This window comes from Tenrec ecaudatus, chromosome 16 (assembly GCF_050624435.1).
Source record: "Tenrec ecaudatus isolate mTenEca1 chromosome 16, mTenEca1.hap1, whole genome shotgun sequence".
Classification (NCBI taxonomy): domain Eukaryota; kingdom Metazoa; phylum Chordata; class Mammalia; order Afrosoricida; family Tenrecidae; genus Tenrec; species Tenrec ecaudatus.
In genome coordinates this window covers 78,478,928-78,501,393 of record NC_134545.1, presented here as the reverse complement: position 1 = coordinate 78,501,393, position 22,466 = coordinate 78,478,928, and the positions used below count along the sequence as shown (strand labels likewise).

Below are 22,466 nucleotides of genomic sequence, written 5' to 3'. Positions count from 1 at the left end.
AACGTTTCCACACTTAGCCACCTGAGACCGTCTCCATTCCGCGTGCGAAAAAGGAAAGAGATGAGGGGAGGGGGGAAGCGGGGGGTGCTGAAGGGGAACGACTCCCTGTTCTTTTGAACCGTTTGCCAAGAGTTTTGCCGGGAAGTGAACGGAGCAGCTCTGAGTTGGAACAGCCACCCTGGAACCCGATCTCTGTGGTCCCCTAAGAAGCTGCCCACAGCCCTGCTTCCCCAGTCCCACCCGAATCATGGAGGAGAGCAAGCGTGCTCATTTGAGGAGAGCTCTGTAATTGGGTCTCATTGGTCCAGCAGGCCTGTCAGAGCCTATTAGTCCAAAGAGAAGTTTGGCGTTGGGAAGCAACTGGGGCAGAGTGAGGAGGGGGAGCTGGTACCCCTGCCAGGGTGTCGACGTTTCCCAGCCATTGAAATTAGCTGGTCTGGTCAGTTACCATTTCCCCTTGGCCTTGGGTAACACGAGCCCTCGCCCACAGCCTGCTGACCGAGGCAGATGCCGGTCACACGGAGTTCACTGACGAAGTGTATCAGAATGAGAGCCGCTACCCTGGGGGCGAGTGGAAGCCGGCCGAGGTCACCTACACCGATGCGGTGAGTGGCCTGCTCTGGGAAAAGGGGTCCCTGGTATCCCTGGGGAACGAGAGCCTGGCTTTCCCTTCTCTTCTGTGTAACCCTATGTTCTGCGTAGTCTCACATTGACAACTGAAGCCAACAAGTGCAACTCCCCTTCGCTGCTGCAGAAAAGAAGTCAGACTTCTGTGACTGGATATTGATGGATGGCAGCGTTTGGGATGTGCACTCTCTTTTTTTAGAAGTCATATTAGAAGCAACACACATTTCTTATTTAACTAGTTTGTTTTTGTTTTTAAGCAGAACCAATGAAATGTTCATTAAAGGAAAAATGCAAACAGCCTAGCAACTGTTTCTGAGAAGGCCATTGGTCTGAAGTTCAGGCCCTAACGGTTCACCACCCCAATGTGTTTTGTTTCCATTTTCGATTTCTTAATTTAAAGTAATTCTTCTCTGTGCCTGTGGGCCCTGCCTTAGTTACCTAGTGCTGCTGTCAAGGACAACCTCGGTACTTCCAGCATCGAGGATGTCTTTCTCACAGGTCCAGCTGTGAGAAGGATGCTTTGGGGACCCCGGCAGGGCTAGGCGTGTCTTCTCCATGGGCTCCAGGGCATCGGCTCCCAGATTTATTTGGCCTTTCCAGAAAAAGCGCCTCTGGCAATTAACAAACTTTATACGGTAGCCCGTGATCCAGGATAAAGTGTGGGTATCTGCCTTTGGAACCTCTGGGATCATCCCGGGGGGATGTATTACCCGCTTTGGGAACCACTGACTTTGGGAAACACTTGAGTCTAGAGCAGGCAGGGGTGGGGGGCATCCGGCCCAGCCCAAAGGAGGCCTGTGGCATCATCTCTACCAGAGAGCACGGCACGCCTCGCCCAAGAGAAGCAGTTCCAGCCAGCGCATCAGGACCGAGCTAATTGAACAAATACAGCAGGCTAGTTTTTAAGTTGCTAATTTTATATGGCCCAAGAAACAGGTAATAAATATCCATATGGCCCTTGATAGAAGAAAAAAATTCCCCACCCCTGGTCCAAAGTCTAGAGGAAGATCCTTATCTCTTGTAGCTTCTGTAGCTCCACGTGTGACTTGGGGTTCCTTGGTTGCTGGTAGCTCTATCTTCAACTGGCACCTGTCTCCCCTGAGTGTGTGTATTGTGTCAAAGATCACTCAGAAGGGATGAGGTTTAGACACGCCCCCCCACGCCCACCACTCGTGCCTCACTGACATAATGCAAGAGAAGCTGAGAGACTCTATTCCCAAGCAGGGCCCCATTCACCGGTAAAGGAGTTCAGACCAGGAACGTCTTTTAGGACAACATGCTGCAATTCCTTACTTCCTTTATTATGACCTTTCCGGTCATGTCCTCGTCCGTGTGTCCTCGGGCTGTTCCTGAGGAGCGTCACGATCCTCCAGCAGCTCTCCCCATGTACTTGAAAACATGTGGTTTCAAATTGTATCCGTTCTTTGATGGTTTCTTCCCTCCGCACCCTCTCATAAGCCCCACTGTACTGTTTCATAATCGTAACTGGAACCATATGAAATTGCTGACATCGGTCCATTCTCGACAATGGTTCACCCCATACTACTCTTCATAGCAGAAACACGGGATAGTACACACCCTAATTTCTACATAGCAGTTATGTATAAGTAGAGGTCAGGGCTCTTGCTGAGTAAGTTGATCTCTTAGATGACACCTGCGTAAGCAGTCAGATACCGCAGTAGAAAGAGCCCTATCTCACTTTTGCATTTGTTTCTCCTTTTTCTTAAAGAACGGTGATAAAGCAGTGTCACCCAACGAGTTGACTTGCCCTCCAGGTTGGGAATGGGAAGACGATGCATGGACTTATGACATAAATCGCGCGGTGGATGAGAATGGTAATCTTGCTTATCTGTTGTCTGGCTTGGTTAACCAGATGAGGATTCCTTGCAATAGAGGGGGCCCTACTCCTTCTGGGTCTGTGGCAATCAGGTCATGTGGAGATGCTGGGGGCTATTCTGATGTAAATTCTGAGGGACAAGCAAATGCTTGGACAGGTGATGGAGAGAGAAGGCTATGAAGGAGTGTGAAGTATGAGTTGATGGGACTACGTGGAGCACTGGTAGTGATGTGGGTCAGTGCTTGGCTGATTACTGAAAGGTCAGCAAAGGTCAATGATTAGACTCCACCAATGTGTCCATGGGGGAAAAGACTTATTGATCTGCTCCCATAAAATCGTCTGCTGCTATGGAATCTGACTCCTGTAAGGTCCTTGTAGGACAGAGCACAACTACCTGTCGTCTACAATCTTTGGTTCTGTAGTCTTTGCAGAGTAGACTGCCACCCCTTTCTCCTGCGGTGCAGCTAGAGAGTTCCATATGCCAGTCTTTTGGTCAGCAGCCCAAAAGTCACCCTGTGCCACCAGGGAATCTTCTATGGAGATTACAGCCTGGGAAATCCAGGGGCACTTCTACTTTGTCATATAGCACTGGTTCTCAACCTTCCTCATGCCGTGACCCCTTAATACAGTTCTTTGGGTTGTGGTGACCTCCAACCATAAAATTATTTTCGTTGCTACTTCATCACTGTAATTTTGCTACTGCTATGAATTGGGCAACCCCTGTGAAAGGGTCATTTGAACCCCAAGGGGGTCGTGACCCACAGTTTGAGAACCGCTATCATAGGATCGCCCTGGGTTGAAGTCTACTGCACAGCATACAACAACAGGTGTCCATGTGGCTGGGCTTCACGGTGCTGCCGATTGAGAAGGAGAACATGGGGAAGGTGGAGTTTGAATTTTCTCCACTCTGACCACATCTCATAACTTCCCTGGGAGCACTGTGGTGTGGTTCCCCTCCATCAGACAGGAGAATTCTAAGATGTATTAAAAGCCATCCGATTCAGTAAGCATAAAAAACAAATCAACCAATCAGCTCCTTGCCATCGAGTCAATTCTGACTCATGGCGCCCTTACAGGGCAGGGGAGAACGGCCCCTTGGGATTCTGAGACGAGACGGTAACTCTTTCCAGGAGTAGAAAGCCTCATCTTTCTGGCTCGGAGCGGGTGGTGGTTTCAAACTGCTGACCTTGCAGTTAGCAGCCCAACACAGATCCACCACCACGCCACCAGGGCTACGAAGTGGCTTTGTGAATGGCATTTGCCTTTGTTTATGAGCAGTAATTTAAAGTTAAGTCAACTTCAACATTTTGAGTTATCAAAAGAGTTCTTGACGGGTGCCTCTTTTCCTCACAAGAGGGAATAACGCATAAAAAGATTGGACATTGATACAGAAGATTTTGACATTGAGCATTTACTGTATCCTCAGCAAGCTTGGTGCTTCTTTGCCTCTGTTTGATAAATACTTCATACAATCTGACAATAAGATATATTTACCTTGGCAATGAGGAAATTGGCTCATTGGCAGTTCTGTTGACTTGCAGGTGACATATTTAGCAAACAACACTGGCTGGAGTTGAAATTCAAGCACAGGTCAACTGCTCAATCAGTCCACTTTCGTCCTTAACCACAATCTCCTGTGCCACTTCACCTCCCTGTTCTTTATCCGTCATGTTGTGCTTGGAGCCAGCCAGGCTAAACTGGACTCGTGCTCACCCTGTGTGACAGAGTAGAACCATCTCAGCGTTTCTAGGCAGTCAGCTTTATGGAAGCAAACCTCCCATCTCTTTCTCCAGATGGAGCCCCAGTAGTCTAGGGGTTACATATTGGGCTGCTAGCCCCAAGGTCAGCAGTTCAAACCCACCAGACACTGCAAGAGAGAAAGATGAGGTTTTTGCCTCTGTAGAGATTTACAGCCTCGGAAACCCAAAGAGGCCAGTCCCGATGACTTGGGGTTGACTTGATGGCAGTGGCTGGGTTTTCCAGAGGAGCGACTGGGTATCTTTGAGTCAGCAGCTGGGTGGTTAACCATTCAGGCATCTGGGCTCCTTACTTTATTCATCGCAGCACTCAATTACAAGGGCTACAATCAAATTAGAGATAACCCCCGGGCCACAAAAGAGCCAAGGAAAGGGTCTAAATCCAGTTTGGCTAGGTTTGCAAGGCAAAATGCAAAGAGCAGTGGCCCTCTACCAGGACCATAGACAATGTTTGGGGGCTGCGAGATTGAGGGAGTATTAACTTCATGATCGGCAAAGGCATGTCTTATGATTTCTCCTCACAAACTCTGTTCCAGGGTGGGAGTATGGAATCACCATCCCTCCTGATAACAAGCCCAAATCCTGGGTGGCAGCAGAGAAAATGTACCACACTCACCGACGGCGAAGGCTGATCCGAAAACGCAAGAAAGATTTGACCCAAAATGCTTCAAGTACTGCCAGGGTAAGAGCAGCAGGGCAGGGCGTGCGGGGAGCTCTACCCTCCAGATCCTGCTGCTAACTGGACTCTCGACACAGAAACCATATGCACACCAAGCGCTTCATCCTCTGCTCAAAGGTCCTCAAAAAAGCCCTTCAACAGCATCTGCATCACCTGGGAACTTGTTAGAACTGCTTCCTCCCAGCCCACTGACTTAGAAACTCGGGGGTGGGGGCAGCCCTGGTGGCATAGTGGGGTACATGTTGGGCTACTAACCACAAGGTTGGCAGTTGGAATCCACCAACCACTCCGAGGGCGACCGATGAAGCTGCAGCTGCCTGCTCCCCACAATGATTCCCAACCTAGGGAACAGAGCTACTCCACCCTACCGGGTCGCTGTGGGTCAGCACAGACTTGGCAGCAGAGGTTTGCTTGGGGTTGGGAGCTGCAGCCCAGAAATCTGTTCCCACAAGTCCTCCTGGTGACTGGCAGATCACAGAGCTTATTCTGTGGTAGTTTTCATTTCTGAAATCTGGTCACCCCAACGTTAAATACATTGTCAGTCTCTCCAATGGCTGCTTCACGAAGGGAAAGACCCCGCGCGTCTTCCGTGCGTGCACCCTCCGCCCGTAAGGCAGTCCCCACCAAGTCATCAGCACCCGTCTTGGTTCAAGAAATTGAGTTGAATGCAATGTTGAACATTAAGGTCGTCTGTGAGTCAACATTGACTGGATGACAATGAGGCTTTTCCCCTATTCATATACAATTAAATCATTGTTATGCTGATCTCAACGTCATGATCTGATCCGTGTAAGGAATGGACTCAGAGAGTTTCCTGTGCTTGGACGGAAGCACATTGCTGGGCTGTTCTTGCACGGAGCTGCTGGGTGGGCTCAAACCACCAGCCTCTGTTATCGTAGGGAGGCTACCCCATCCCACCACCAGGGTTTGAAAAACCCTCTTCTCCTCCCCAGCAGTCTGAATCCGGAGCCCTGGCGGTGAGCCACAGTGGAACAGTGGTTATGCGTGTTGGGCTGAGACCCATCCGCAGCTCTTTAGGGAGAAAGAGTGGGCTTTCAGTTTTTCCCCCGTACATTCTCCGAAAACCCCTTGGCGGTGGCTCTAAGTCAGCATTGACTGGGGGGGGGTATGAGAGAGAGTGGGGACCAGGTCACCTCCCCGGCGCACATCTCCTTGCATGGTCTCTGCCTGATTATCTCCCTGAATTCGCCACACACCGGCAGCCCCGCCAGGGCAGAGTCCTGCCTGTGTGTTCTTGGTGGCAAGATTCCCAGCATAGTTCCAGTCGCAGGAGATTTTCAGCATGCATATGTGTTGCGTGGCCCCTTGATCATCTGCTTTATCAATATCAGGAATATTATCATCATTACCATCGAACGTTTCACTCCTTCCGTTTCAGGCCATGGAAGAATTGGAAGACCGGGAAGGCTGGGAATATGCTTCTTTAATAGGCTGGAAATTTCACTGGAAACAACGTAGTTCAGATACCTTTCGCCGCAGACGTTGGAGGAGAAAAATGGCTCCTTCCGAGACACATGGGGCAGCTGCCATCTTTAAACTTGAAGGTGCTCTTGTAAGTCCCAAGTATGCAAAGCTCAAATGATATTGCTGAAGGACAAAAAACCACATGAGCTTTAACACGATCCACTCCAGAGTGTTTTCTACAACCCCGCACCTGAAGCCAGTCTGACGGGTGCTCAGTCATTTGTGGAGCACTCATAAGCCAGGGACGTATGGAAATTTCTAAGCGCTACAGCAGGAAGGCCCATTTCACATGGCTTCACCCAGCATTCTCCAGGGATGCGCGTACCTGAACGCTGGTCTCAGTAACGGCTAGCAATGGCCCCAGCCTGACTTCCTTGCATGATTCCTGGGAAACAGCCACTGTGTCCCAGCCAAGAAAGTTCCGGGTACAGGCACAAGGGGAACACAGAAGGATGGTTCTCGAAATTAGAGGGCACTTCAGATGGAGGCATGGTCCAGAAGGCAGGGAGAAAGAAGCAGGAAAAAATAAACATGAAAATGGCCCAGGTAGACGGAAAACAAAGAGACGGGCGGGAAACAATTCCAACTGAGTTTTGCATTTCTAGGCACTGACCCCCTGTGTCCTTTTCTGCTGCTGTTTCTCATACTTGTCCGTTCAACCATCCTGTTTATCCTTGAAGGAGCTCTGGTGGCCTAGCGGGCTACCCAGTGAGCTGACCAGTGAGCGGTTCAAACTCACCAGTCACACTGTGGGAGAAAGATGAGGCTGTCTGCTCCCAGGCAAGATTTAAAGTGTCTAAAACCCCGAAGGGACCTTCCCTCCTCTATCCAGTTGAGTTGCTGTGAGTTGGAATCGACTCACTGGCAGTGAGTCAGGCTTTGGCTTTTAGCCTGTCCATGTTTCCCTTTCTTTCTCTTTCAGTAGCAGGGCTTGGGAAACCTGCCTTGGGGCTGCCCTTGATGTTCACCACAGCCCAGCTATGTGACCTTAGGGGAGTCAGTTAATCCTGCTGTTGACTCCTCTCTTCCAATGGGGCGAGGGATGGAAAAAGTCTCCGAACAGCCAACCTTGCTTCTGTTTTGGGGTGCCGCTGACTGACTCTTCTGACTAGGGCACAGACACGACGGAGGATGGAGAGGAGAAGAGCGGGGAGAAGCAGAAGCACAGCGCCACCACTGTGTTTGGCGCGAACACGCCCATCATCTCCTGTAACTTTGACCGTGAGTGTGACCTCGTTCTGGCGAATTTTATTCCTAGGACGTATTTCAAGAGAACTCTTTGACTCGCCACAAAAAGTCTTTAAAAATCTCTCTGTGTGTATATGACTTTTGTTTTCAGAATTGGTGGGAAGAATTTTAAAAAACACATTTAAAAACTCATGGCTGGCCTGCAGGGCAATTCAAGCACCAATACTGATGTCAGCTTTTTAAAAAATACACACCGAACTCTATTTTGTTGAACTTCCCCAAGTTATTCTTTTAAAGGCTCAAAAAGTTTAATAAAGGTTGGCTTCAGTGATAACCTTTAGGAATTTTGGAGCTAGGAAAACCGCAGGGGGGAAAAAATGAAAAACCCAAAAACTAAACCTACCGCCATGGGTTGATTCCCACTCGTGCAAAAAGAAAACCCAAGCCCCAGCTCACTGCTATTGAGTTGATCCGGACTCCTAGCGGCAGGGGTGCCTGAGGCTGTAAGTCTCTACAGGAGCAGACAGCTGCATCTTTCTTCTGAAGAACAGCTGGTTTTAGATAGCCAGCGTTGAGGTTGGCAGCCCATTGCTTAATCCACCGCACCACCAGGGCTCTAGGAATAACAGTTTTGGGAGTCGAACACATTAATATCTACTCAACACGTGGCACATGCTTTATAACAGGAGTTTATTTGCTCTTACTTCTCAGAGGCTTAAGCAACCCTGGGAGGGCTGTGGATTTAGCATTAGGCTGCTAACTGCAAGGAGTATGAGTTTGAAAACGTCAACAACAACAAAAGAAATCCCCACACCTGATGCTGGAAAGTGTACCAAATCCCATGATGTACCAGAAAGTGTACCAAATCCCATGATGCAGCGGTTCTCAACCTGTGTGTCTTGGCCCCTTTGGGGGTCGAACGACCCTTTCAGAGGGGTCGCCTGAGACCATCGGAAAGCACATACTGTGTTTCCGATGCTCTTAGGAGCCGAGAGAGACGCTGCTCCTCTATCCCTCTCTGGGCGGGTCCGCCCACATGCAGATACGCCCACACACGAGTACCCGGCGTGAAGACTGTCAGCCATGCTGCACCGTGCTTCAAGAGAAAATTTCATTTATTTGTCATTAGAAATAAATAGTTCACAATATATAGACATTGTTTTTGAGATTCATCACTATGCTTTAATTAGGTTCAATTTGTAACAATGAAAATATATCCTTTCTATCAGATATTGACATGACGATTCATAACAGTAGAAAAATGACAGTGATGAAGTAGCAATGAGAATAATTTTCTGGTTGGGGTCACCACCACATGAGGAACTGTGTGAAAGGGTCGCCGCATGAGGAAGGTGAAGAACCACTGCGTTGAGTCTTTTCGATTCCTAGTGACCCTCTAGGACAAGGCAGAACGGCCCTGAAGGGATTCCCTGGGTGTAATTGCCTGGGATGAGCTGGTAGGCTGGAAATGCCCACTCTTCCTTCCCAGAGCAGCTGCACCGCCCCCAGCCCCTTCTAGAAAGCACAGGTTCTGTAACTGCTGGGTGACCCAGTTTCATTTTAAGTCTATGACGACAAACAGTGCCCCCAAATCATGTAGTTTACAGAAGGAATGTCAGTTTTTCTTTTAATTAAGTTTTATTTTACAGGAAATAGGACTCTATCTCACCACTATTCTATGAGTTCCCCCCACCCCACCCCGTGGGGAACTAGATTTGGATGGCGCGTTTATCTGAAATAATCAGCAGCTATTATAGAGCAAACAGCGGGTGGCCTTGTTGTGTTTCCTGTCAGTCATCCCCATCCTGTTTCCTCCAGGAGTCTACCTTTACCACCTGCGCTGCTATGTCTACCAAGCCAGAAACCTCATGGCTTTGGACAAGGACAGCTTTTCAGGTGAATGGGAAGGCGGGGGGTGAGGGGGGTTCATCTCCCAGGTTCACACATGGCTGCACGGTGTGGTCCTGCTTTTCATCAGGTGAGAGCTTCCTGCTGTCTCCAGTGGAAGCAGGGAGCATCTTGGTGCTGCGATTCCTTGGTGTGTGTGCCATAAATCACCTGGTTATCGGCTGCCAACCAGAGGCATCAGGCGCTGTCGCTGGGTGCCGGAGAAGCCCGGAGGTGCACGGCCTTTGTATACCGATAGCCATTATGTGATTAAATAATGAAACGTGCCCAGAGGAAGGAGCAGGCTCTGCTCCCCCTGCACATACACAGCATCTTTTGTTATGGCCTCGGAGCCCTGGGTGGTTGATAAACGAAGAGCCTTTCCACTGTCTTGTCCCTATCTCAAGGTGACAAAAGTAGCACGGGTCTATAACACCAGGCTATGAACTATTGGGAGTTCATTGGACTTCCTCTGGAGGTTGCTCCCCTAATCCCCAGCACCCTAAGACCATGTGGCTTCATCAGCCCTCCCTGTCTGTCTTTTCCTGCCCTTGGGCTGCCTCAAAGCAGGTTGTAGCAGGGGTGGAGTAAGTGTGGGGGCATCCACCTGTCAGGAGATTTCAGCTCTTGTTTCTGAGACCATAGATGGCACAGGGGCTTCCTGGGCTGTGTGGGGGGAGCCTTACACGCCAGGACCTGAGGCTCATGAGAGCTTCCTCAGCCCTTAGAGAAGCCGCTCTTAAAGCCATGGCCGTCTACCCGAGTGTGTTTGCGGCAAGGGTGAAGTGGGTTCTAATATGAACATCAACCAGTCAACATTTGTGAATGGTTGGGAGTTTGGGGTTGGTTTTATTGTGGTTGTTTGCTTTATAAATTAGAGTGGGTTCACGGGTAACCCTATCATAGAAGGGAAGCCATTTGCTGTGGCCTTGAGTCCGACTCACGGAGATCCATGTATGCCTGAGTGGAACAGAGCTCCGTAGGGGGGAGGGCTTTCTTTTGCATTGCCTCTGGGGGACTTGAACCTCCAAACGTTGGGGTTAGCAGCTGATCCTAGTAACCATTTAATACCACTCAGGGATTCTGCCCCTATCATATGACTCAAAACCCCTCAAACTCATGACCATCCTGTTGATGCCAACTCCTGGAGAGCCTGCAAGACAGTTGAACAGCCCCTGGTTCCTGAGACTGTAACTCTTTACTGGAGTAGCAAGCCCCATCTTTCGCCTGCGGACTGGCTGATGGTTTCAAACGTTGGCCTTGCCATTGCAACCCGAAGCATATAAGCCTCTACCCCACCAAGGTTCCCCCGTCCTTAGAATGTTGTTTTTAAAAAGGACAGCTTCAAGTATTTTCCACCAGAGGGCACTCCATCACTGAAAGTCAAAGCTAGATTCCACCAGCACCAGTGATTTAAAGTTTCATCAAACTCGAAGCACATTCCTTACAGTTTGAAACCTTAACTCAAAGCTCACTGTCATCGAATTGGTTCCACCTCCTAATAGCAACCCACTAGGACAGCGTAGAACAGCCCCCTGTGGGTTTCCCAGACTATAACTCTTCACTGGAGTAGAAAGCCCAGTCTGTCCCCCAAGGGATGACTGGTGATTTCAAACTGCTGACCTTGAGGTTAGCAGTTCCGGGCATAACCACTACACCGTCAGAGCCCCTAGATGGAAACAGAGGTATCAGTGGAGGAAAAGCAAAGGGTTGCATTTGTATGTCAGTCACAGTGATAAAACCAAACACCCCTTTGACTTGTGCAACGATTCAGGTTAGACTTTGGAGTCCTGCCCAGTTAACTCAGTCCCCCGCATTGGTAAACTGCAAAGGTGTTTTGTGATGATTTAGAACACAAATTGTTTTCTAGAACACATGACTATAGTCACTGTATTCTCAAGTGGAGTGGAACAAAACCTTCTGCTACCATGGACTGTCAACCCATGGGCATATATGCCCTGGAGACCTGGCCTTTGAGGACTATTCCTTGACTACATGGATTACCATCGACATTAGCAACCATACTGATCATTAGCATGTATCAAATATTCCCTGTACGATGGGCTCTCTCCTTTCCATTTTTAAAATCATTTTATTAGGGGCTCATACAACTCTTATCACAATCCATACATACATCAATTGTGTAAAGCACATTTGTACATTCATTGCCCTCATCATTCTCAAAACATTTTGCTCTCTCCACCTAAGCCCCTGGCATCAGCTCCTCATTTTCCCCCCTCCATCCCCGCTACCCACTCCCTCATGAGCCCTTGATAATTTAGAAATTATTATTTTGTCATATCTTGTACTGTCCGACGTCTCCCTTCACCCATTTTTCTGTTGTCCATCCCCCAGGGAAGAGGTTATATGTAGATCCTTGTAATCGGTTCCCCCTTTCTACCCCACCCAAGGGATCATCCGCTCTGAATTCGCTGTGTTTCCAGTTCCTATTTGTACCAGTGTACATCCTCTGGTCTATCCAGATTTGTAAGGGAGAATTGGGATCATGATAGTGTGGGTGGAGGAAGCATTTAGGAACTAGAGGAAAGGTGATTCTCCTAACTCTGTGATGCAGGTAATATTACTATCTTTGTGTGGAGAAGGAAGCCACTGCTTAGAAGGGTTAGGTATTTTCCAAGGTCATGTGGTGGGTGGGATTGGAATCCAAGCTTGTCTGTCCAAAGAGCCTGCTCTCCTACCACAAGTGCCGCTCTGGGCTCAGAAGGCTGCATGGGACCTCTTCTGCAGAGGGGGGGGGGGTGCTTGGTACACCTTGGGGCCTTACTGGACCTTTATTTCACAGGTGGATGGTGAGGGTCCTTGGCCACGTGGTTGAATGCGTGGTCCACGGGAGATGCACTCGGGCTCCCTATTAACTCTCCTTTCTCCATTCCTATTTTAGATCCTTACGCTCACATCTCCTTCCTCCATCGAAGCAAAACAACTGAGATCATCCACTCCACCTTGAATCCCACGTGGGACCAGACGGTTATCTTTGATGGGATTGAAATCTACGGGGAGCCCCACACCATCCTGCAGAACCCCCCCAAGGTGACCATGGAACTGTTCGACAATGACCAAGTGGTAAGTAATTTATATTTTTAGATGGCTTGGGGGCAGGGAGGACCATGGCGATTTATTATGATCATTATTATTGTCAAAACATATGCGCCCAAACATTTGCCAATAGAGCCGTCTCCACGTGTGCCATTTAATGACACTGACAATATTTTGTCCTGTGGTAGCATCACTGTCACTACCCTTTCCCGAGACACACGGGGGCTGGGTAGGCCAAGGGATGTTGGTTGGTGAATGGGAAGGACTGGTTGTTTTTTCCAGGGTAAAGATGAATTTTTGGGAAGGAGTATTTTCTCTCCTCTGGTGAAATTAAACTCAGAAATGGACATCACGCCCAAACTGCTCTGGCACCCCGTGATGAACGGTGACAAGGCCTGTGGGGACGTCCTTGTAACTGCAGAGTTGATTCTGAGAGACAAGGTAAACTGCAGACGTCTCCCTCGTCCATTCCTGCAGCTCATCTGCTGGAAGCACTGGTTTATAATTCCAGGCCCAGTCTGCCTGGATAAAAGGGAGTCACTGGCGTCTCCCCATGTTTGTTTCCTAGGATGGCTCCAACCTTCCCATTCTTCCCTCCCAGAGGGCCCCGAATCTGTACATGGTCCCCCAGGGGATCCGACCCGTGGTTCAGCTCACTGCGATCGAGGTATGCTGCCTTTGACCTGCCTTTGTGGAATCAGAGGGAGGTGGCTACCAAGCGGTGGGATTGTTGGCATCAGAAATGGGACACTGCCGCATAGTTTCTTGCTACTTACAACTTCCTGTAAATTGGTCCCAAATTTGAGCTATTCCTCAAAGTCGAAGGCATGGGGCAGCAGCCAGGAGAGGTCCGGTTCAGCATTAGGGAGAATCTAGAGTGTTCGTTGGCTGGGAACCTGCAGATTCCTGAGTTTGGGGGACTGCTCAGAGAGCTGAGGGAGGGAGGATGGGTTCACAGAACAGCGTCTGTCTGAGCAGAGAGGAGAGGGACTTGAGAGAGGTGGAGGGTGGGAAGAAAGTACCTGAGCAGAGTCTGGCTGATGGAGCTAACCAGATGGGTAGGTGGACCCCATCAGGTCTGTGATTGATTGTTCAAGATTTCCATTCTCACGATGCCCGGAGGTCAGCGGCGATCATTCTGAAGTGAGGGCACTGCCAGACCACATGTGAGGAAGCTTACACTGAATCCTGTGGTAGATCAGCCCATCAGCCCTGCTTCGAGAGGAGACTTGCCCATTGGTTGGCCGTGAAGTCAATTCCTACTTATGGTTACCCTCTCTCTCTGTGCTATAGGAGCCCTGGTGGCAAAGCGGGTGACGAGTTGGGCTGTTAACCACAAAGTCAGCAGTTCAAACCCGCCAGCTGCTCCCAGAGGGAAGGATGTGTTCTGCTCCTGTAAAGGCTTATGGAAACCCAGGGGGGCAGTTCTACCCTGTCCTATAGTGCGTTATGAGGCGGAACTGACTTGATAGCAGAGGGCTTTGGGGTTGTGTGTGTCGGAGTTGGAATGTGCTCTATACGGTTTTCACAGCCAGACCTTTCTTTGGAGGTGCCTCTGGGTGCACGGGAACCGACAACCTTCAGTTAGGATCCTGGGGAAGGAAAATTGTGAATGCACTCAACTGCTGAGAGAGGCTGGAGGTTGTCCAGAGTCCTGGAGGGCAACGGGTTAGAAGAGACCTAGGTGGGAGGGAGGGAAATAATTTGCCAGAGCTCAGACCACGATTCCATGGCCCGGCCGGGATTTGCATTCTACACTTTGAGCAACTCTGGCTTAGAGCAGCTCAGGCAGGAGACGGAAAGGATGACCCACGGCCTTTCCAGGACAACGGTCCACGGGCTGCGAGGCAAATCCGCCCAAGCCCACCTTAAAGCAGTGACCGGGTTTGAAGACATAGTTTTCCTGTAGAACATGCTGGAGTTCTTCCCCTTCTCTATACATTGCTTTCTTAGATTCTAGCTTGGGGCTTGAGAAACATGAAGAACTTCCAGATGGCTTCCATCACGTCCCCCAGTCTGGTGGTGGAGTGTGGAGGAGAAAGGGTGGAATCCGTGGTGATCAAAAACCTGAAGAAGACGCCCAACTTTCCCAGTTCTGTCCTCTTCATGAAAGTGGTACAGTATCCAGACTCCCTGATGTCCATGTGCATTTTAGTCGAAACATGGATTTAGGTGTACCACATGCACGCACACGCACACACACACGTGTGCACGGACAGAGGTACAGTGCATACATTTCCCACATCCAATAGCAATTAGAATGACTACGTCCTTGCATTCAGTGTGTCAATGACATCTCCCCTTTCGACTCTCACGCCGTCGTCATGGCTTCTTAAAACCTCAACCAGGCCCCATGACAGAGCAATCATTGTTGCCCCCAGCAAACTTTCCATCGACTCTGTGATCCGTTCCAGACTTTTTCGTGGCCAGCCCCTTGAGGACAGAATATGAACTCCCAATCAGGAGACCCTGTGGACACAGCCCAGATCCCTGGCTCCTCCCTCCAGGGAGAAACTGCTGACTGGGGAGAAATATCTGCCCAGGGACCCACAGAGGGCATCTCTTCCCCAGGAAGGGACGGAAGGTCCAGAACCTTTTGCTCTCCCCGCCCCCTCCCTGCCTGAGCCCCCCTGTCATTTTCCTGCACGTGGTGCCTCCAGCAGGCCTTGAGCACCAGGGCCATCTCCTTTAACCTGTCGTGTGACAGAGGGGAAAACTGAGGCCTAGAGAGGGGAAATGACACATTCAGGTCAGGATGCCACAAAACCACAAAAGCTAGCCCGAGGTACGGAGGCACAGGAGGGTCAAAGGGGTCCCTAAGCCGTGTAGCCCAGATGGCAGAGCCGGGACGGGAGCCCAGGGGTCTAGCTTCATAGCTCACACTCTCAGCCACCACGCTGCTTGTGTTACTGAGCCTACCGGAGTCCCTCGGCTCTGCAGAAGGGTCTGAGTGGGTCCCTTTGGGGCATTTATTGGCCGAGCTACCCTCGGCGGGTGTCGGAAAGAGAAATGACAGCTGCCTCTGTGGTCCGCAGTTCCTGCCCAAGGAGGAGTTGTACATGCCACCCCTGGTGATCAAGGTCATCGACCACAGGCAGTTTGGGCGGAAGCCTGTCGTTGGCCAGTGCACTATTGACCACCTGGACCGCTTTCGCTGTGACCCCTACGCAACCAAGGAGGACATTGTCCCCAGGCTCAAAGGTAAACCGCAAAGCCCAGAGAACGACATGGGGGAGAGGGTCGTGCATGATCTGACTTCACCCTGACAAGTCTTTTCAGAGTCAAGATGCCTTACTCAGGAAAGAGTTTGCTTTGTGGTAGATACTGTAGCTACCTCCCTGCAGTCCCCGGGTGGTGAAAATGGGGAAGGCACTGGGCTTCTGACCAAAGGTAGGGGGGTTCGAGACCACCCAAAAGGCCCTGGGGAGAAGGACGTGGCAACACACACCCTGAGAACCCTACTCTGAGCCACACAGGCGTGTGACCCTGAGTCGGGATCCTGCTGGACGTTTGACTGTGAACCGGAAACAGATCCATTCTCCATGCAGCACCGTGTAACCCTGGGTCATCGGGTGCAGTCCCCACAATATTACATCCCTTGGCCCACTTCCTCCCTGTGTTGCTGGTTTCCATTCCTCCTTTCTTCCTAACCCTTCTGAACTTTGACCTTGAGTAGGCCCCTCCCTTTCCATCTCAACGGTGAACGATTCGAAGGAGTGTGGACGCCCCTAGCGTGACTGCTCTCCTTCTAGAACTGTCTCTTGTTTGGCTAAAGATGGAGCCATGGGGGTAAGCTCATTTCCAGGCCCGAGGGGTCTCTTGTCTTGGAAATAAGCCTGGTCTTCTTGCTTTACTTTCTTTGTAGTGATTTTGTGTTTTGCTCTACATGTTCCCCTGTGTCTGTTCAGGACCTTCTAAAGGGGCCCTTTCCGGGTAGCAGCTGGTTTTTAAGGTAATATAGTTAGCGGCCAAACTAGATTTGAATACCAGTCTTGTTTTGAAGAGAGCTACTAACCTCTGAAAGGAGCAGCAGTGGTGTAGTGGTTGTGCGTTGGGCTGCTAACGTCGAGGTCAGTAGTTCGAAACCACCAGCAGCTCCTCAGGGGATAGATGAGGCTTTCTACTATCAAGAGACTTGGCAACCCACAGGGAAAGTTCTACCTCTTCCTATAGGCCTTCCATGAGTTGGAATCGGCTTGATAGGGCAGTGAATTTGCTTATTTGTTGTTTGTTTGTCATATTAACCTCCGGGCCTCTCCTTCTCCTAAGTTAGGGTAAGACTTCTCTTCTGAACATGTGAATTTCCCCCATTTGCCTGTCAACTAACAGCCTGGAAAGACAGAGGGCGCTCTTCCCACATGATTGATGGGGATGAAGTCACTGGGTCACAATGCAGCCAGTAGCTCAGGGGTACTCGAGCACTTAGGTGCCGATTCTGCACCAGACATTGAGGTGCGAGTACCGAACAAGGTGGTCTCACGGCTACCAGGCAGGCAGTCGTCCAGTAGAAAAGGCAAGAGGACAGACGACGGCATTCACAAGTTCTGTGGGGGAAGAGTTACTTCTGTCTGTTGTCCTCCCTCACTCGTTCTTCACAACACTGTGGGGGTGTGGTTTGAAAGAGTTTCCCTAGAAGACAAAAAGACTACCTCATGAATTTAAATGACTTGCCTAAAAATCCAAACTCACTGCCCTGGAATTGATTCTGCCTCATGGCAAGCCTAGGGGCCAGGGTAGAACTGCCCCCCGAGGGTTTCCATGGTGGTGACTCTTTAGGGGAATAGAAAACCTCATCTCGCTCCTTTAGAGTGACTTGGAGTTTTGAACTGCTGACCTTGTGGTTAGCAGACCAACTCATAAGCAAGCTATAGAACAGGGCCTGTCCTTACCTTGTTGTTGCTGCTAGGTGTCCTCAAATCCATTCGGACCCGTAACAGTCCCGTGAGCCACCGAAAGAAGCAGTGCCCGCTCCCGCGCCATCCTCACGATTGTTAGGGTTGAGTTGTCCATCAGCCTTTCGGTTAGCAACCAAGCACATCGCCAATGTGCCCAGGACGTCTTGTTCCCCAGGTTATTATAGATCAGTCTGGCACTGTCTTAAAGCTGGTGCTAGGGGAAGAGCTGGGGCACAGACCGGGGTTAGCCTGATCCTGAAAGGACCCAGAGTCACTTTTCCCTCCTGTTCCCGAGACTGCTGACATGCAGATGACGAGGTGGAAAAGGGCTGAGCTAAGCGTGAGCTTGCCTGGCGCCGTGTGGACACACCCCTGCTGCTCTGACATGGGGTTCTGGGTTCCTGCAGTTGTCACGAGCTAGAGGGGAGCTTATCTGGGGATGGCTGGTAGATCTGGGGTGCCCAGTGGGATCTAAAACTACTTCTCACAACAACTGCATAGCTTCGACGCACCTTAAAAGTCTGCCTCCCCAGTGTCCCCTGATTGGTTCGCTTCACAGGTTTTGAGCATCTTCTCTGCCCCGGGCTCAGAGGTGATGCCTAAAACCCAAGCTTGGGGTTCAGACAGACCCAGGCAACTCACTTCCACTTCCAGCACAATGTTTTCACCTGGGAAAGTGCCTTGCTTTCTCTGAGCCTCAGTTGGTCTGCTGATCCATGTGTCAAATGAGCAGAAGATGCATCCTTTATGGGGTCACCGGGTGGCAGGGTGGGGGGAGGCCAAGCAGTGAGAAGCCCCAATGGCACCGAGGTGAAGCTCGTGCTGCTGACCCAGAGGTTGGGGATTCGAACCCACAGGCTGCTCTTTGGGAGAAAATGGTGACTGTCTGCTTCTGTAAAGATTTACAGCCTTGGAAACCCCGTGGGGCAGCTCCACTCTGTCCTACTGGATGACTGTGAGTCTGAATCGGGTTGGCAGCAATGGAGTTTTATTGGACCAATGAGATGCTGCAAATAAGATGCTTAGCACATGGTTTTCCCGGGTGAGGTACCCGTCACAATTCGCAGCAAGCCCTAGGAATGTCAGAACGGAGCACTGTTCAGTCCTGCACCAGCCACAAAGCCAGCATTGTCATTGTTATGTGTCTTTGTAAGAGCCTCTCTCCTCTCACGGACCCTCTACTTTACGGAGTATGAGGTCCTTCTCAGGACGGCCCCTCCGAATAGCATGACCTCGGTAGGGAGATGAAGTCCCACCATCCTCACTCGTAAGACACATTCAGACTGTACTTCCAAGACAGACTGCTCGTGCTTTGGGTGCTCCACGGTGTTTCTAATATCATTTGCTGATATCTAAATTCAAATTCATCAATTCTTTTTCAGTCTTCTTTAGCCGTACATGAGAGTCAGTCAAAAATGTTAGGACTTGGGTCAGCCCTCTAGCCCTCCAAGTGATATCTTTCCTCATTTTAAAAACACTTGAAAGCAAAACAAAACAAACCAAAAACAAAACACTTTAAATCAGGAGATTGCTGGAGACTTGCACGGTGTAAGGGCCCAATAGGCACTACTAGGTAGGTGTTTTATAATATTTCTTCCCTCCACTCTCGTAGTCTTATATGTCTGTTGCTTGGTGGGTGGGGCAGGAAATCCTCTTGGCTTGGCAAACTTGGTCCTGCCTGAGTTCTGGTCTCCAGAATATCTGACTGCCTGCGGTCCCCTTCAATATAGGGAAGACCCCTCCTGTCATCCTCACCCCTGTCTCAACCGCCATCCCACCCCCTCCAGTTGAGTCTAGGACAGCTCCTGAGCCATTGCTCTTACCTCCAAATCTTGAGCCATAAAAAGGTCTAGGGATTCTATACCTGCAGCCCAAGCCCGGGCCTCCTTCCTTGGCACACATGAGAGAACAGACACTGAGTGAGTTCATGCAACTTTGGACCGGAACTAGGCAACTATTCCCCCTGCACACCTTTTTGGTTCTGTGTGTGTGTGTGGGGAGGGGGGGTGTATGTGTGTCTTGGGAACAGATGCCTAGAAAAGAAGGCTCCTTTAGCTATAGTCTCTCTCTTCCTCTCCCTCTCCCCATTTCTCCCCCCTTTTTTAAACCTACAAGGGATCTTCAGAACATTCACACACAAAATTCTATTATCTTTTCATCCCATTTCCACAAACGTTTTGATGCCCCCTGGTAGGTAATGTTACAATTGACGAACCACACTTGGTGAGCACTTCCAAGGGACAGGCATGGTGCCCTGGTGGCCCAGTGAGTTAAGGTGGACAGTTCGAAACCCTCAGCTGTTCCTTGGAGAAGGATGAAGCCATCTGCTTCTGTGAGAAGACTTACAGCCTCGGGAACCCCGGGGTGCTATCAGCTCTGTCCGAGTGGGGCTGGTGGCAGAGGGCTTTGTCTGACTTTGTTGTTTACTGGATGCCACACCCCCCAAACCAAAGAGCAGTGGCCCATGAAGGTCTGCCAAAGCTAAGAACAATGGGTCACATAATACTCTAGAGCAGGGGTTCTCAACCTTCCTCATGCCGCGGCCCTTGCACACAGTTCCTCATGTTGTGGAGACCCACCAACCATGACATCAGTTTCGTTACTACTTCATAACTGTCATTTTACTACTGTTAGGAATCAGGCGGCCTCTGTGAAACAGTTGTTCGACTTGGCCCACAGGTTGAGAACCACTGCTCCAGACCATATCTAAACTCCTATTATGTTTGGGGAAATGCGATCAATGACTGGGTCCTTTTCTGCAATTTGGGATCCTCTGCATTCAGAAAGCCCCACCATTCATGCAGTGGCTCTTACGCTTGAACGCGGAGTCAAATGTGCCACCCTGGATTTAGATGATGGAATTGTTTTTCCCGCAGCCTCCCTTATGTCCGCCCCACCTTGCCGGGAAGTCGTCATTGAAATGGAGGACACTAAGCCCCTGCTGGCTTCTAAGGTAGGCCTCATTGGCTCATAATGCCTAAGCACTTGGTGATGGAGGCAAACCACCAGTCACTGCATTAGACAATGGTAGTAACCCAACCCGTTTGTCAAGGACATGGTAAAGAATGGAGATCTTTCGCTCATTGGTAGTCATGGTGACAGGGCTGACTGAGTCCTCATTCCCCACTGGGAATCAGAATCATGGGAGGACACTAAAACAATACTCAGGCCAAGGCCACCCCTACCCACCCTGCCACCCCCAAAGACGGAGGGAGACCTAGGCACCAATATATTTACACCTACGCACGCGTGCGCACACACACACACACACACACACACACGGGAATTCTCATGTGCAAGCTGGTCTGGGAACCACTCCTCTGGGCAGTCTAGGGCGGAGGTTCTCAACCTGTGGGTCACAACCCCGTTGGGGGTTGAACGACCCTTTCACAGTGGTTGCCTGATTCATAACAGTTGCAAAGTGACAGTGATGAAGTAGCAACGAAAATAATTTTATGTTTTTTTTGGGGGGGGGGGGATACCACCACATGAGGAACTCTATGAAAGGGTCGTGGCATGAGGAAGGTTGAGAACCACTGGTCCAGATGCTATATGATTTGCTAGAAAGAGAAATTCAGGGAGCACATTTATGCCACTGCCCCATTCAGAACAGGACAACAGGGTTGCGTGCAGCCCACTGATGGTTTTCCTTACGTGAAGTGTTGATGTCTGTGGAGCCTGGTGGCATAGTGGGTTCCAAGCAGTTCCAATCCACTAACTGCTCTCAGGGAGAAAGCAGAGGCTGCCCACTCCCACAATGATTTCAGTCACAGAACCCACGGGGGCAGTTCTCCCCTATCAGTATTGGGGGACGGCCCACATTAGAACTCACTGTGGTTTTGAAGTGAATCAATGGATAGAAGTGCTCACTGGCGTTCCTATGTTGGAACCATCCAAGCCAACTCTACAGGAAGAAAAAGGGGAGGGGGGGTCTCATCCCAGGAAAAGAGAGAACAGCAAATATCTTGGTGTTGCCGTTGGCATCTGTGATGGGATTTCACAGCACAGTTTCTTGTGTCAACGAGTCCCCAAATGCACAGGATTGCACTTTATTACATTATGTCGATAAACAGAGCCTTGCGCAAAAAGAACCCACTTCGTTCTCACCGCATTAAACTCGCTGGCCATCGGACCGGGTTAAATGTGCCCTCCACTGCCAGCACGGCACTTGAGCCCACCCCGGGATCCTCCAGTCACAAACTGCAGTCTCGCACGGCCCAACGATGCTACCCCTTTGTAAACTCCCCTCAGTGTTCCCAGCAGGAAAGATGCAGCTATGGAGAAATGGAGTACATTATACTTGGGGCCCTGGTTACAACGTTTCACAACTGCTCTAGGAAAAGGGAGTTGGACACTCTGCTTTATCACCGGCCTCCAATTTTACCACCTCTCGCTGTCACTCCATTCTTACTCTTTGCCTGCTGCATACATGGGGCATTCAGAAGAAGAAGAAAACCGATCTGCCAGGATTTCCCTTCTTTTCTCAAATGCCTGTTAAGATGACCAGGCTATGGTGGCAGCACCTGGTTCAGGTTCAGAAGGCGCCACTAGAATTTCACATCGCAACCCACCGTGATGAGTCATGAGCCACTCCCCGTGTCCCATCAATGGTACTGAGTTGAGGTAGGCTGGGTTGATAAGAGAGGTTCATTGAAACCGCCTCTTAAAAAAAAATAGCAATTCCATTTTATTGTCTGGGTGGGCAACTCTGCAAACCCCAATGGGCGACGTTGAGCTTTGAGGGGGTCAATCACAGCTGGCCAAGGCCGAGTCATTGACATGTACAGGTTGATCACTAACTCAACTCCTGCATCGTACCTTGATGACATCAAGGAGCAGTCGAAACTAACCGTGGTCCTGCTAGGGGCTGGGACTGGTGGCTGTGGCTTTGGGTGAAACCTGCAACATGCCCCTGTGATGTGCTTGGGGGTGTTTAACCAACGGACTTGGCACACTACAAGAACAATGAGAAATAAAGGTTTGGGGCAAATTGGTAAGTGCTAGCCGGATAACCTGGACATGATGACGTGGCCGTTTCAACAATTACCTTCCAC

The 22,466-nt window shown here is 50.2% G+C and overlaps 1 protein-coding gene across 2 annotated transcripts in view; it reads left to right on the top strand.

Moving 5' to 3' along the window:
• The window catches only part of MYOF (myoferlin), a 167,572-nt gene that overhangs the window by 112,487 nt on the left and 32,619 nt on the right, over positions 1-22,466 (top strand). For both annotated transcript variants that reach the window (XM_075534852.1, XM_075534853.1), the window contains exons 27-38: positions 491-605; positions 2,357-2,462; positions 4,758-4,903; positions 6,300-6,473; positions 7,498-7,606; positions 9,392-9,469; positions 12,363-12,544; positions 12,800-12,958; positions 13,086-13,184; positions 14,471-14,632; positions 15,553-15,718; positions 20,289-20,365. In XM_075534852.1, the coding sequence (XP_075390967.1) occupies positions 491-605; positions 2,357-2,462; positions 4,758-4,903; positions 6,300-6,473; positions 7,498-7,606; positions 9,392-9,469; positions 12,363-12,544; positions 12,800-12,958; positions 13,086-13,184; positions 14,471-14,632; positions 15,553-15,718; positions 20,289-20,365 (1,573 nt within the window). The remainder of the gene's footprint in view (positions 1-490; positions 606-2,356; positions 2,463-4,757; positions 4,904-6,299; positions 6,474-7,497; positions 7,607-9,391; positions 9,470-12,362; positions 12,545-12,799; positions 12,959-13,085; positions 13,185-14,470; positions 14,633-15,552; positions 15,719-20,288; positions 20,366-22,466) is intronic.